A 13405-nucleotide genomic window follows, 5' to 3' on the forward strand; every position below is an offset into this window, starting at 1 on the left:
TTTCTCTCTCTCTGTAAGTTTAACAAATTTCTTAAATGAATTTCCTGTTTTACACAGGCAAAAACAACCTCCTTTGTTCGTTTTCTTCTGGGTGGGCTATATAGCCACTATAAATGTGAGGAAAGACATCACCCCACTGGGCTGTATTTTACAACTGTACTTTACTCAGCAGAATTAGTTTTGGGCATGGTCCACTTTCAAATGCATCTAAAACATAACAACATACCATAATAAAAAGAAAGTTACAACCTAAAAGCCATACCACTACACTGGACGTATTGTTCATGCAAACATTCACTTTAAACTGGGCCATGCCTGAAACTAGTAGTGCTGAATGAAGCACCGTTTTAAAATACAACCTGGTGGAATGATGTCTTTATGCAAATCTTCATTGCAGTGACAATATTAACTAAATACAACATGATGAAAATTGCTAACAATTGAACTTAGCCACACTCAGCATTTAAAAATATTTGAGTGTAAATACTAAAATGCGAAAGCATGAGGTCAGCATTATTGACAAAGCTGCATAAGGCTAGTTTGAAATGGTGGTCTGGTCTATCATGGAGTCCATTCTGCCATGTACATTAAGTTTAGACATTTGCAACACATTATTTTCTCTTCTTGTCACACCACTTGTTCTTATGAGTTATGTTGTGCTAATTAGAGGTTGTCTGTGGTCTAGGCGTAGCATCTTTGATCAGTAATCAAAACATCCTCAGTTCCGTGTTTGAAACCAGCCACAACTTAAATCTTGATTAATAATTAGCATTGATGGCTGAAGACTTCCAGCATAAAAGTCTCCCTCATTCTGCCGACAGCCTCATTAAAGAGGGCGGAGGAGTGGACAGAGAGTTTGGGCACTGTCTCAATCCTAGAGTGGGAAACTGCCCCTAAAGGCAGAAGACTCAGAAATGATCAATGGACTGAGGCTGCAGAAGGCAATGGGAACTACTGCATTAAAGACACACAATGTGTATCCACAGGTCATGTGGCCTGTGAATGGAAAAGTGTCATGATGATCTTTCTATTGGAAAAAGATTCTGGAATAGTCCCCCATTTGGATCTCCAGGACAGGACTGTCAAGGGGGAGGCACCTATGAAAAAAAAAAATTAAATAACTAATGAAGTGATAACATTCTACAAGTCGGGGCCTGGAATGTCAGAAGCTTTACCATGGTAAGAAAGCCAGAAAATTTGAAAAGGGAAGTGCGCAGGCTCAATGGAGATATAGTAGGGGCTAATGAAGTGAATTGGAAATAAGATGAGGATTTCTGGTCAGATGAGTATAGGATAATATCAACAGCAGCAGTAAGTGGCATAATGGGAGTAGGATTCACTATGAATAGGAAGGTAGGGCAGATTGTGTATTACTGTGAACAGTTCAGTGATACGACTGTCCATAGAACTGACAGCAAATCAACACCAACAACGATAGTTCAGGTACATATGCCAATGTTGCAAGCTTTAGATGGAGAGAGAAAGAAAGTATATGAGGCTGTTGAAAGGGTAATACAGTATGTAAAAGGAGATGAAAATCTAAAAGTCATAGGGCTGGAATGTAGTTGTAGGGGAAGGAGTAGAAGAAATGGTTACAGGAGAATATGGGCTTGGGACAGGGAATGAGAGAGGAAAAAGACTAATAGACTTCTGTAATAAATTTCAGCTAGTAATAGCGAATACTCTGCTTAAGACTCACAAGTGGAGGAGACTTATTTGGAAAATGTTGGGTAATATGGGAAGATTTCAGTTAGATTGCATAATAGTTAGACAGAAATTCCGAAATCTGGATTGTAAGGCATATATAGACTCAGATCATGATGATGTAGTGATGAAGAGTAGGCTGAAGTTTAAGACATTAGTCATGAAGAATCAATACGTAAAGAAGTGGGATACAGAAGTACTAAGGATGACAAGATACATCTGAAGTTCTCTAAGGATTTAGAGACAGCAATAAGGAATAGCTCAGGAGGCAGTACTGTCGCAGAAGAATGGACATCTCTAAAAAGATTCATCACAAAAGCTGGAAAGAAAAATGTAGCTACATAGAAGAAACCATGGTAACATAAGAAATACTTCTGTTGATCGATGAAAGAAGGACGTACAAAGATGTTAAGGAAATTTAGGAACACAGAAATACAAGTCACTGAGGAATAAAATAAATAGAAAATGCAGGGAAGCTAAGACAAAATGGTTGCATGAAAAACGTGAAGAAATTGGAAAGGAAATGATTGTCGAATGACTGACTCAGCATATAGGAAAGTCAAAACATCCTTTGGTGACACTAAAAGGAAGGGCGGTAACATTAAGATGGAGAGGGGGGATAGGTGCAAAGAGTACACTGAAAGCCTCTATGAGGGGGAAGATTTGTCTGATGTGATAGAAGAAGAAACAGGAGACGACTTAGAAGAGACAGGGGATCCAGTATCAGAATCAGAATTTAAAAGAGCTTTGAAGGACTTAAGATAGAATAAGGCAGAAGGAACAGATAACATTTCATAAGAATTTCTAAAATTGTTGGTGGAAGTGGCAACAAAACGACTATTGACATTGGTGTGTAGAACATAAAAGTCTGGCAACAAACCATGTGACTTTCAGAAAAAAATCAGCCACACAATTCTGAAGACTGCAAGAGCTGACAAATGCAAGAATTATCACACAATCAGCTTAACAGAAAAAGAAAATTTAAGACATGTTGGATGACAATCAGTTTGGCTTTAGGAAAGGTAAAGTCACCAGAGAGGCAATTCTGATGTTGCAGCTGATAATAGAAGCAAGACTAAAGAAAAACCGAGGGACATTCAGAACACTGTCAACCTGGAAAAAACATTTGACAATGTTGAATGGTGCAAGATGTTTGAAATTCTGAGAAAAACATGGGTAAGCTATAGGGAGAGCTGGAGAGACGGGCAATATGCAATATGTACCAGAGTACAGAGTGGACGACCAAGAATGAAGTGCTTGGATTAAAAAGGATGTAAGACGGATTTAGTCTTTCACCCCTACTGTTCAATCTGTACATCGAAGAATCAATGATTGAAATAAAAGAAAATTCAAGGTGAAAGGATATCAGTGATACGATACACTGATGACATTGCTATCCTGAGTGAAAGTGAAGCAGACTTATGTGATCTGCTGAATGGAATGAACAATCTAATGAGAACAGACTATGGATTGAGGGTTAATTGAAGAAAGACTACAGTATTGAGAAGTAGCAGAAATGAGAACAGTGAGAAACTTAACATCAAGATTGATGGTCACAAAGTAGATGAAGTTGAGGAATTCTACTACCTGAGCATCAAAGTAAACAATGTCGGGCAGGGCAAGGAGTACATCAAAAGCCAACTAGCATTGACAAAAAGGGCATTCCTGGCCAAGAGGAGTCTACTAGTATAAAACATAGACTTAATTTGAGGAAGAAGTTTCTGAGAAACAATGTTTGGAGCACAGCACCATAAGGTAGTGAAACATGGACTATGGGAAAACAAGGAAAGAAATCAATCGAAGTATTTGAGATGTGGTGCTACAGATGATGTTAAAAATTAGGTTGACTGATAAGGTAAGGAATGAGGAGGTTCTGTGCAGAAGCAGAGAGGAAAGGAATATGTGGAAAAGACAACAAGGAGAAGGGACAGAATGATAGGACATCTGTTATGACATTAGGGAATGACTTCCACAATACTAGAGGGAGCTGTAGAGGGCACAAGCTATAGAGGAAGACAGATACTGGAATGCATCCAGCAAATAACTGAGGACATAGGTTGCAAGTGCTACTCTGAGATGAAGAGGTTGGCACATAAGAGGAATTTGTGGCGGGCTGCTTCAAACCAGTCAGAAGATGGATGAAGAAAAAAAAAAGTTACTAAAGAGAAGTAAAGGTGGAAAATTTGCAATTGGTTATCCCAGTGCCTTTGTAGCTAAATTAAAGAAATGAGAATAGACTAACATTGCTTGTATCTCCATTTCAGACGACAGAGAAACACTAAGAACAATCATGTAGTTAACTCAGTCAAAAATACATTGCTACCTAGCCAGATTATTCTCATAATCACAATAAAATGAACACCATAAATTAATATTAACAATATTTATGGCAACAGGGAAGTGTTTATAACAAGCAACAGAGAAAAATGTAGTGGACTGCCACACACAAATTTAAAAACATAATTTTCATCTTAAGTTTTTGGAACTTCTCAAAAATATTGTTTACAGCTATATTGTTGAACTTGTGCATTGAAACTCTGGTCCAAAAAACTGAAATATAGTTCAAGGGAAAATTAAATAGGTCTCACCTTTATATTATCCACCACCTGGGCTTCTACTTTACTCCTTTCAGCAGTGTTATTGTACAACAAAAGAATATTGCGCAAATATGAAAACACCTGCGGTTTACGGAGTGGATCCCATAGGTAACACTGCAGAATCTTGTCGTATTCATGTCTTTGTTCATACAATAGCTCACATACACGGTAGCTGACAATACAATAAATTATGTTAGTCATCAAACTGACATCACAAGCACTTCAGAAATTATGTATGTCTACTTAAATCAAGTCAGAAAAAAAAGATTTTTCACAAGGAGAAAATTAAGTGGGACCTGTTAAACTTTATACTCCAGTTCATTAAGAAAAGGTGATGTCTATGAGCTGAAGAAAGAATGTACAACAGCTACCTGAGCAAGTAACTGAAACAGTGACGCTTAAATGGACATGCAGAATGGCATAAAAGTGATAGATATATTGTTCTTGAATGAGTAATTAAAAGCATAAGCCACCTGCATAATGAAAATACACAACAACAAATACTATGATATAACACAAACCTCACAACACGCTCAGGAATGAAATAAAACAAACATGAATTCAACGACCTCTACCATGCTATTTGAATTATGTCTGTTAGTATATCTGGTTTCTGTTTAGTTAAAGATAGAACTCTGTGTGGTAAACTGACATTGCTACTGCTTTTTACTCTCACGTCATTGATTCAAAATGCTTAAATATTAATGCAAATTCCTGTTGTTGATGCTAATCAGCAGGCTTTGGTTACTGCTGTCTAGTCATCAACTTCAATATATTTTTGTTACTTCCAAACACATCTCCACATTAACTGTCATACATCACAACCACCATATTCCTATTCCAAGATTTCAAAATTTTTATGTTTCTGTTTCACTTCTTTCTTGCTCCTATTTTGATTATTGTTTGTCCACCCATTAATGGTTATGCAAGTGGAATTATGTCTAATCAAATGCAGAGACAAATGTCAATAATTATAAAATATTGTAATTTTTAAACAAATTTATTCAGTTTTTATTTTTATGAAACAATTAGTCAACTGCTTGCAATGTCACAACATTATGCACACAATGATTTAGTGGAATAATGAGGTAAACATTTCTACGTTATATGCATTTCTGTTAAGTACAAGCAGAAGGAAAAATTAAGATAATCTCTATTGCACTCTCCCATTAGATGATATTTATAACTGTTAATGTGGTATCCGCAATTAGTAAAGGCAAGACTGAACTCAAAAGTTGATATGATCACTGTAGTGCTCCTGTTACCCATGTCCCAACTTGACTTCCTCTGACCTTTGAACTAATTTAATACCCAACTGCAGGGTGTACTACATTTTAATACACACTCCAAGCCATTGTGCAACTTGACATTTTACAATTTCTAGGACTGACAGAAATGTGTAATGGATCTGGGAGACGTTATTTTTTTTACCGTATTTGTCGATACCGAATGTAAATGTTTTCTTATATTTTTGTCAGGATTTATTATAATTTGTCTTATTATATGTTAATTTACTTCTGTTTTTGAGAGTAAAAGCATATTGATTACTATTAGAAAATGTATCGAAGAATAGCAGAGAGACTGATTACAACTGGAAGATTGTGTGTGGTGTAAAACATCTTTGACGTTGGAGTCATCTTTGACTGTACTTAGTCGGCAGCTAACTCTTGGTGTGTGTTGACCATGGTGTTGACGGAAGAACAATTTGAAGTATGTTACTATTATTTTTGTATGAACTAAAAAAAAAAGAAGAAATTACATTTGAAGAAACTGTATTTGAAACACCAAAATGAGAGAAACACGTTGAACCACGTCAATTCTGCAACCAACAAAGATGCATTGTGGAATCATTCTCAGACAACTGAAGCCAAGACTATATCGCCGTATAAACGTTTAATGGAAAAGGTACTGTCACGAAATATGGCAAATTTAAGTAAATAAGAAAAAATAGTGATCATATTTTCAACTTGTGTCTTAGCAGTATTTCAACTGGGGGCTCAGCAGCCGGGATATCGTGTTCACGAGATTTTCAACAGTGCTACGAGGAAGAAAATTTTTGTGTGTTAATACCAGTTTCTTCAGAATGTGTGTTACAGTGTTTGTGTTCATCGGGAAGTAAAAGTTTTGGAGAAGAAATGTTTCGGCGAAAAATATAATTTTCGACAGAAGAAAATATTTCAAGAATTTTGGTCAACGATCACATGGATGGAAAACGTGGTTTTGCAACAGTAGAAGAGTGTTCCAGATAAGTCACGAAACCATCGTATTTTGTTAAAAACAATCTTTTTATCTTGTTCTGTATTGTTGTGTATAAATTTTTGTTCTTCACAATGACCTATGAGATTTTCGAGAGTATTGTGCCTAAAGTAGAAAGTAGTAATTTAATAGACTTCGAACATCAGGACAGGTCAAATGAAAGTGAAAGAACCGATAAGTTTGATTTAAAAAGTTTTCTTGTAAATTTCACGAAAGAAATTAAACAAACACTTGACGACAATAAGACTTACTGGGATGAAAAAATTGATAACATTTTGTTGCAAGTGCAAGCAGTCAATACCCAAGTGGGTGATCTTTCGAACAGAGTTGACAATGCTGAGGAAAAAATTGAATCTGTGGAAGCAAAAGTAAATGAAATTGATGCTAAATTGAGCGGTGAAATTAATACTGTAAAAAATGAGTTACTGGCAGATAGGGAAATAAATTTAATTGATTTTAATGACATTAAAGGGGAAATTAAAAATTTGGATGAGAATACAAAAGTTTTAGTAAAAAATGTAGAACAAAGAACTGACAATCGTTTGGTTACTCTAGAAGAAAAAGTAGAATGCAATGATTTAGAAAACAAAAAATCTGTCAAAGAACTTAGCGAAAAAATTGAAAGTTTTAACATTGAATTTCAAAGCAAAAATTACAATTTCAACACATGTAATCTTGTATCTAATATTCCAGTGAAGCACTTTTCGGTAGATGGACCCTTACATCCCGTTGATTTTATGCAGTATTGTAAGGATTGTTTTTTACCTCGCTCACCAGATGAAATAAAAATTAAATTTGTGAAAAAATTCTTGGAAGGGGAAGCTTTGACTTGGGCAAACCAGATTGTAACTATGGGGATGACATTTTCAGAATTTGAATCAAAATTTCTGGAAAATTTTTGGGATGATCTTAAACAAACTAGAATCAAAAGTGAATTTTTGAATGGGCGAAACTATAGAGAATCAGATGGGAGCATGAAACAATTTTGCAAAAGTGAACTTCAAAAACTTATTCATTTAACAAAACCTTTGGATGACTTGATCAAAATTGATACCTTAAAGAGAAGATTGCCATCAGCAATGCAGTTGAATTTAGTTCAATGTCCTGATAGTAATGTAGAGCAGTTTCTCAATTATATTGAAAAGTTGGATAGGGTAACAACAACAACACACAGTGGGTTTACTCAGAAAGGTAACGGTCAAAATTGGGGAAATGATAACTTTCAAAAAAGGGAACAAAACAATTATCATGGTGTTAGTCAAAATTCAGGGGGATATAACAATTTTCAGAAGAAGGACCATAATTTTTATCCAAAACAAGAACATGATTTTCGCGGTAATAATCAACAAAGTAGAGAACACTTTAGGGATCAAAATCACAGAAATTTTGATAGAGGTCAATACGATAGAAACTATCGACAATCAGGTAATGTTTGGCAAAGGAATGGGAACAGAAATGTGGATCAGAGGCATTGGCAGAACCACAATCAGCAGTTCAAACAGGAACAAGTTGTAATTCAGGAAACAAAAAACGAGTAGACGCCCCCTTGAAGGTCCGCAAGGTTGAGGCAGAAGGTGAGCATGATGAAAGGACCAATGGATGTGACTATCATAAACCCAAACATGACAGTTCCAAACCTAAGCTATCACATGAGGTCATTAGTTGTTACTTATTGAAGAAATTTCAAGAGGAAAATAATATTGATAAAGATAAAATTTTCAGTACACAAGAACATACAGTAGATAAAAGTAATTGTGATTCATTTAATTTAACAGAGTTTTACACTTGGGCAGAAAAGAACAACACTTTGTCAGATGATGTAATTTGTAGTAGTTCAGAGACGTGTGTGAATGAAAGAGAGAAGGCATGCTGTGAGAATGAAAATATTGGTGAAAGGGATCTGGTAACTTTAGAAAGGGGAAATTATATTTTGGGGAATAATTTGAATGTGTATGACTTGAATATTTATAATGATAATGATGTTGTTGATAAAGTTGATAATGATGGTAATGGTATTGATGATGATGTTGAGGAAAGGTATTTAATTAGTTTAAATAGGGAGTTGGGTATACACGTGGTTGAAAATGGATTAAATAGTGAGAATATTATAGAAATTCCCAGGGATGTTACCAGGATGAATAAAGCTCACAAGATGGATGTATGTGAAAGTGTGAATTTTGATGTTGTTGGTAAAGAATCTGACTACACAAATAACGGTGCCACATGTATAACTTGTAGCCTAAGTGAAACTTTTACAGATACTAATGACACACACACATTTCTTATGAATATATGGCTGAACAGTGAAACTGTTTCTTTTGACAAGAACTTTAGAAAGATGCTTATTAATGTATGTGAAACTGTATGTCCTGAGTGGTGGAAAAAGATGAGATATTTTATTTTTGAAAAGCTGAAGGATAAGTACTTCAATAGTATACAATGTGATTTGGATGAAAATTCTTGGCTATTTGAGATAATAGAGAGTACTAATGATAATTTTGTGTCTTGTGCAAATTTTATAACTGTGACAAATAATACATGTAATGATATACCATATGATTCTGATAAGTATAGGTTTGGGGAAATTGAAAGTGATTTATTACATGAGGATACAGGTTCTGAGAAAAGTGATCAATTTTGCAGTCCTTATATAAAAGTTCAAATTGGGTCATGGATTGGTAAATGTTTAATTGATACAGGAAGTGAGATCTCGGGAATATCTGAAAGGTTAAGCAAGAAATTGAAAGTGGGGAAAGATTTTGTTGAAATGCCAGTTGTTGGGGTAAAGATAAAAGGTGCTACTGGGAAGAGCAGTAAATTGGTAAAAAGCCAGGCTTTAGTGACATTTTTAATTGAAGGCAAGTTGTTCACACATGGATGTTTTGTAATTCAGGAATTTAATGAGGATTTTCTTTTGGGTATGAATTGGATAGTAAAAGTAAATACAGCATTTGATTGGGTTGGAAGAAAACTTTTGATAGAAACTAGTGAAAGGGAATACATTCAGACAAATTTTGTGAACACACTTGGTGATCAGAGTAATGAAAATTTTGACAGTATCAATTTACTAAAAGAAAATAGATTGGAGAATATTGAAACTCATAGATTTGATACTGATGAAGTTGAATTTGGGAATTTAGTAAATTTGAAAATTTCAGAAACACAAAATTTATCTGGGGAGCAAAAACAACAGTTAGAAAATCTGCTGTGGGAATACAGTGATGTTTTCAGTGACATACGTGGTAGGGTAAAGGGTTATCAGTGTGAGCTTCAGGTAAAATCTCATGAACCATTTTTCATAAAACCATACAGTATTGCAATATCAAAAAGACCTGCTGTTGAGAAAGAGCTGAAAAAGATGGAAGGATGTAATATAATAGAAAGGAGTATCAGTGCATATAATAATCCTCTAGTAGTAGTTTCGAAAAAAGATGGTGGAGTAAGATTGGTTTTGGACTCTAGACACTTAAACAAAATTTTGTTCAGACAGACAGACCATCCCGAAAACATTGATGAGTTACTCTATAAATTTACAAATATAAAATATATGTCAAGTTTGGATCTAACTTCGGGTTGTCATCAGGTACCACTTTCGGTTAATTCTAGGAAATATACTGCTTTCTTGTACAATGGTAAGAGTTACCAATATTGTGTTGTGCCATTTGGGTTAAATTCTTCTGTTTCTGAATTTATAAGAGCTTTGGATTATGTACTGGGGCAAGAACTGATAATTTATGTAGATGACATTTTGGTTACAGGGCAAAATTGGGAGGAACATTTTTTGATTTTGAAGTCAGTTTGTGAAAAACTTAGAAAAGGGGGGATGACATTGAAATTAGAGAAATGTAAATTTGCAGTTTCTGAATTAAAATTTTTGGGTCATGTTGTCACAGATAAGGGAATTTTGCCAGATCCAGAAAAAATTAAAGCAATTTCAGAAATTCCTATTCCTAAGACTAAAAAACAATTAAAGTCGTTCTTTGGGTTATGCGGTTATTACCGAAAACATATAAGTGATCAGAGTCTGAATGCACCATGTTTAAGTCAGTTACTTAAGAAAAACACTGTTTGGGTTTGGGATAAAAGTTGTCAGGAAGAGTTTGATAAAATTAAGCAAGAGTTGAGGAAGCAACACTTATTACACAGGCCTGATTTTAATTTACCATTTTGTTTGAACACTGATAGCAGTAATTATGGACTTGGAGCAGAGTTATTTCAAGAAAGAGTAGAGAATGGGGTTAAGATACATTGTACCATAGCATTTGCAAGCAGAATGTTGCTCAAGCATGAGAAAAATTATACAATCACAGAGAAGGAACTTTTGGCAATTCATTGGGCTTTTACAAAATTTAGAATTTACCTTGTTGGACATAAAACCATAGTATTTTTGGATCACAAAGCTTTGAGTTACTTACAAGAGTGCAAATTATACCACAGTAGATTGACCAGATGGGCAATTTTTCTGCAACAGTTTGACTTTGAAATCAAATACATAAAAGGTTCTGAGAATGTAGTAGCTGATTCACTTTCAAGGTTACCAATTGGGGGAGAAAAGGAGATTTTTGAACAAGAGGAGGAAAAGCAATTTAAAATTAGATACTTGAAAGGGGTGGAAAATGAAAAAAACAATTAGAGCTATGTGTAACAAAATTAGAAAAAATCAAAATTTAGATCAGAGTTGGAAATTAATCAAAGAATGTTTAGGCAAGAAGGGGTATGAGAAACTTGATAAATTTTACAAATTACATAAGGGGATTTTATTTCGGAGAACAGATGTAGATTCTGATAATTGGAAACTGTGTTGGCCAGAGGCAGATGCTGATAAGCTGATCATTTACATACATGAAAGTTTTGGTCATTGTGGGATACAGAAGTGTATTCAAAAGATACAAGAAAATGTTTATTTTTACAATATTGGAAAGAACGTAAGAAAAGAATTGGCAACCTGTGACAAATGTCAGAGAGTTAAAGTGAGCAATAAAAGATTTGGTGGAGAGATGCAAAACATTATTCCGGAAAAACCTTTAGATCTTATCGCAGTGGACTTATATGGAATGTTACCAAAGAGTAAAGGTGGTCACTGTTACATATTTGTTATGGTAGATGTATTTTCAAAATTAATTAAACTATATCCAGTGAAAAAAGCTACTAGCCATGAAATTATAATAAAAATTGAAAGAGATTATTTCGCACAGGTGGGTAAACCAAAAGCTATATTATCAGATAATGGTTCACAGTTCACCTCTAAAATTTGGAAAAAGTTTATTGAAAGATCAAAATTGAAGCATATACTTATATCTGTTTATTCTCCGTCCACCAATCCTGCAGAAAGATATATGAGGGAAATTGGGAGACTTTGTAGAACCTATTGCAGCCATAAACATCCAACCTGGTTTGAGCACATTCGAAATTTTGAAGATATTATGAATAGCCTACAACATAGTTCCACAGGATTTTCACCGTATGAGATTATGTTTAATATTAGACCTCCAAATCTTATATCAGAACTTATTGAATTTCCTAAATGTACACCTTTAACTATGCAAGAGAGAGAAGATATTGTCAGGGAAACTATGAGGAAACAAGGGGAAAAGAGGAATAAAAGACATAACAATAGGGTAAGATTAACCACTTTTAAAATTGGGGATCTTGTTCTGGTCAAATCTCATGAAAAATCAAAAATGTTAACTTCAGAAATTAAAAAATTCTTTGATATCTATATTGGGCCTTTTGAAGTCATAGAAAATCCACACCCTAATGCTTATCGTTTGGTGTATCCTAAGTCAAAGAAATTATTTGGTCTCAGGAATGTTGTCTCTTTAAAACTGTATAAACAGAAATCATAATTTCAAAATTTAAATAGCCTATTATCATCTAAAACAAAAGTCCTCCACTGGAATATGCTTGTTAGAACAAAACTGCCTGTACAACCAAGTATGTATATTTGTATGTATAAAGTAATAATTTGAAGTCACATGTTAATTGAAACTGATGAAAAAACACTGTTGTAACAAAAAATGAGATAGAGATTTATTTTTACTTTTTTTACAAAAAAAAAAAAAAAAATCTCCATAGTGAGCATTTCTGAATTTTTCTAAATTTTGGAAGCCAAGTCTTCCCTGTGGGTGAAGGCATGCATGTGAGGACATGCATGCAAAGGTATAAGTTTCAAAACCAATTTTAGATAAAGCCTCATGATATATGAGCAGTTTGTTGTTGTTTATACTGATGTTGTGGGGAGCAAAAGTACTCTTCACAAGAATGTGATTTGTAGTAATATTGTAGTAGAGAGGCAAGTGTACATAAATGATTGCAAAAAAAAAAAAATTAGATAATACTGATGTATCTTTAACTGTACTAAAAGAAGAAAATCACAAAAAAATATTAAAAAAAAACCATGAGTTAAAAAAAATTAAAAAGAAAATCATAAGCAAAAAAAAAATACAAAAAACAGAAAAAACCATGACTAATAAAAAAATAAAAAATAAAAAAATCAGAAGTTAATATATATATATATATATATAAAAGGCAAATATAGAGAAAAACACATTACACTATATATGCCCAGTATCATTTTTACTGTACAATATGTAAGAATAATGAAACTAACATTAATATTTATAAAAAAAAAATTAAATCTTAATCTAGGAAATGAGTTTTGCCTTTCTATTATTTTCAATCTGTATGCTGTATGTTAGAATATTTCTCATGTATGTTTTATACCATGTATATTTGTCATGTCAAATAATTCCATTACTTGAATTTTTGTGTATGAGATTGATGGGGAAGTATCATTGCAACAACAGCCAGTAACAAGTCCACAGATTCAAAGAGTCCAAATTTGGTAG

The 13405-nt window shown here is 34.0% G+C and overlaps 1 protein-coding gene across 1 annotated transcript in view; it reads right to left on the reverse strand.

Moving 5' to 3' along the window:
* The window catches only part of LOC126176813 (vacuolar protein sorting-associated protein 8 homolog), a 207495-nt gene that overhangs the window by 54361 nt on the left and 139729 nt on the right, over positions 1–13405 (reverse strand). The window contains exon 16 of the mRNA XM_049923995.1: positions 4293–4473. Coding sequence (XP_049779952.1) covers positions 4293–4473 — 181 coding nt within the window. The remainder of the gene's footprint in view (positions 1–4292; positions 4474–13405) is intronic.

The sequence above is a fragment of the Schistocerca cancellata genome, chromosome 3, assembly GCF_023864275.1.
Source record: "Schistocerca cancellata isolate TAMUIC-IGC-003103 chromosome 3, iqSchCanc2.1, whole genome shotgun sequence".
Lineage (NCBI taxonomy): Eukaryota > Metazoa > Arthropoda > Insecta > Orthoptera > Acrididae > Schistocerca > Schistocerca cancellata.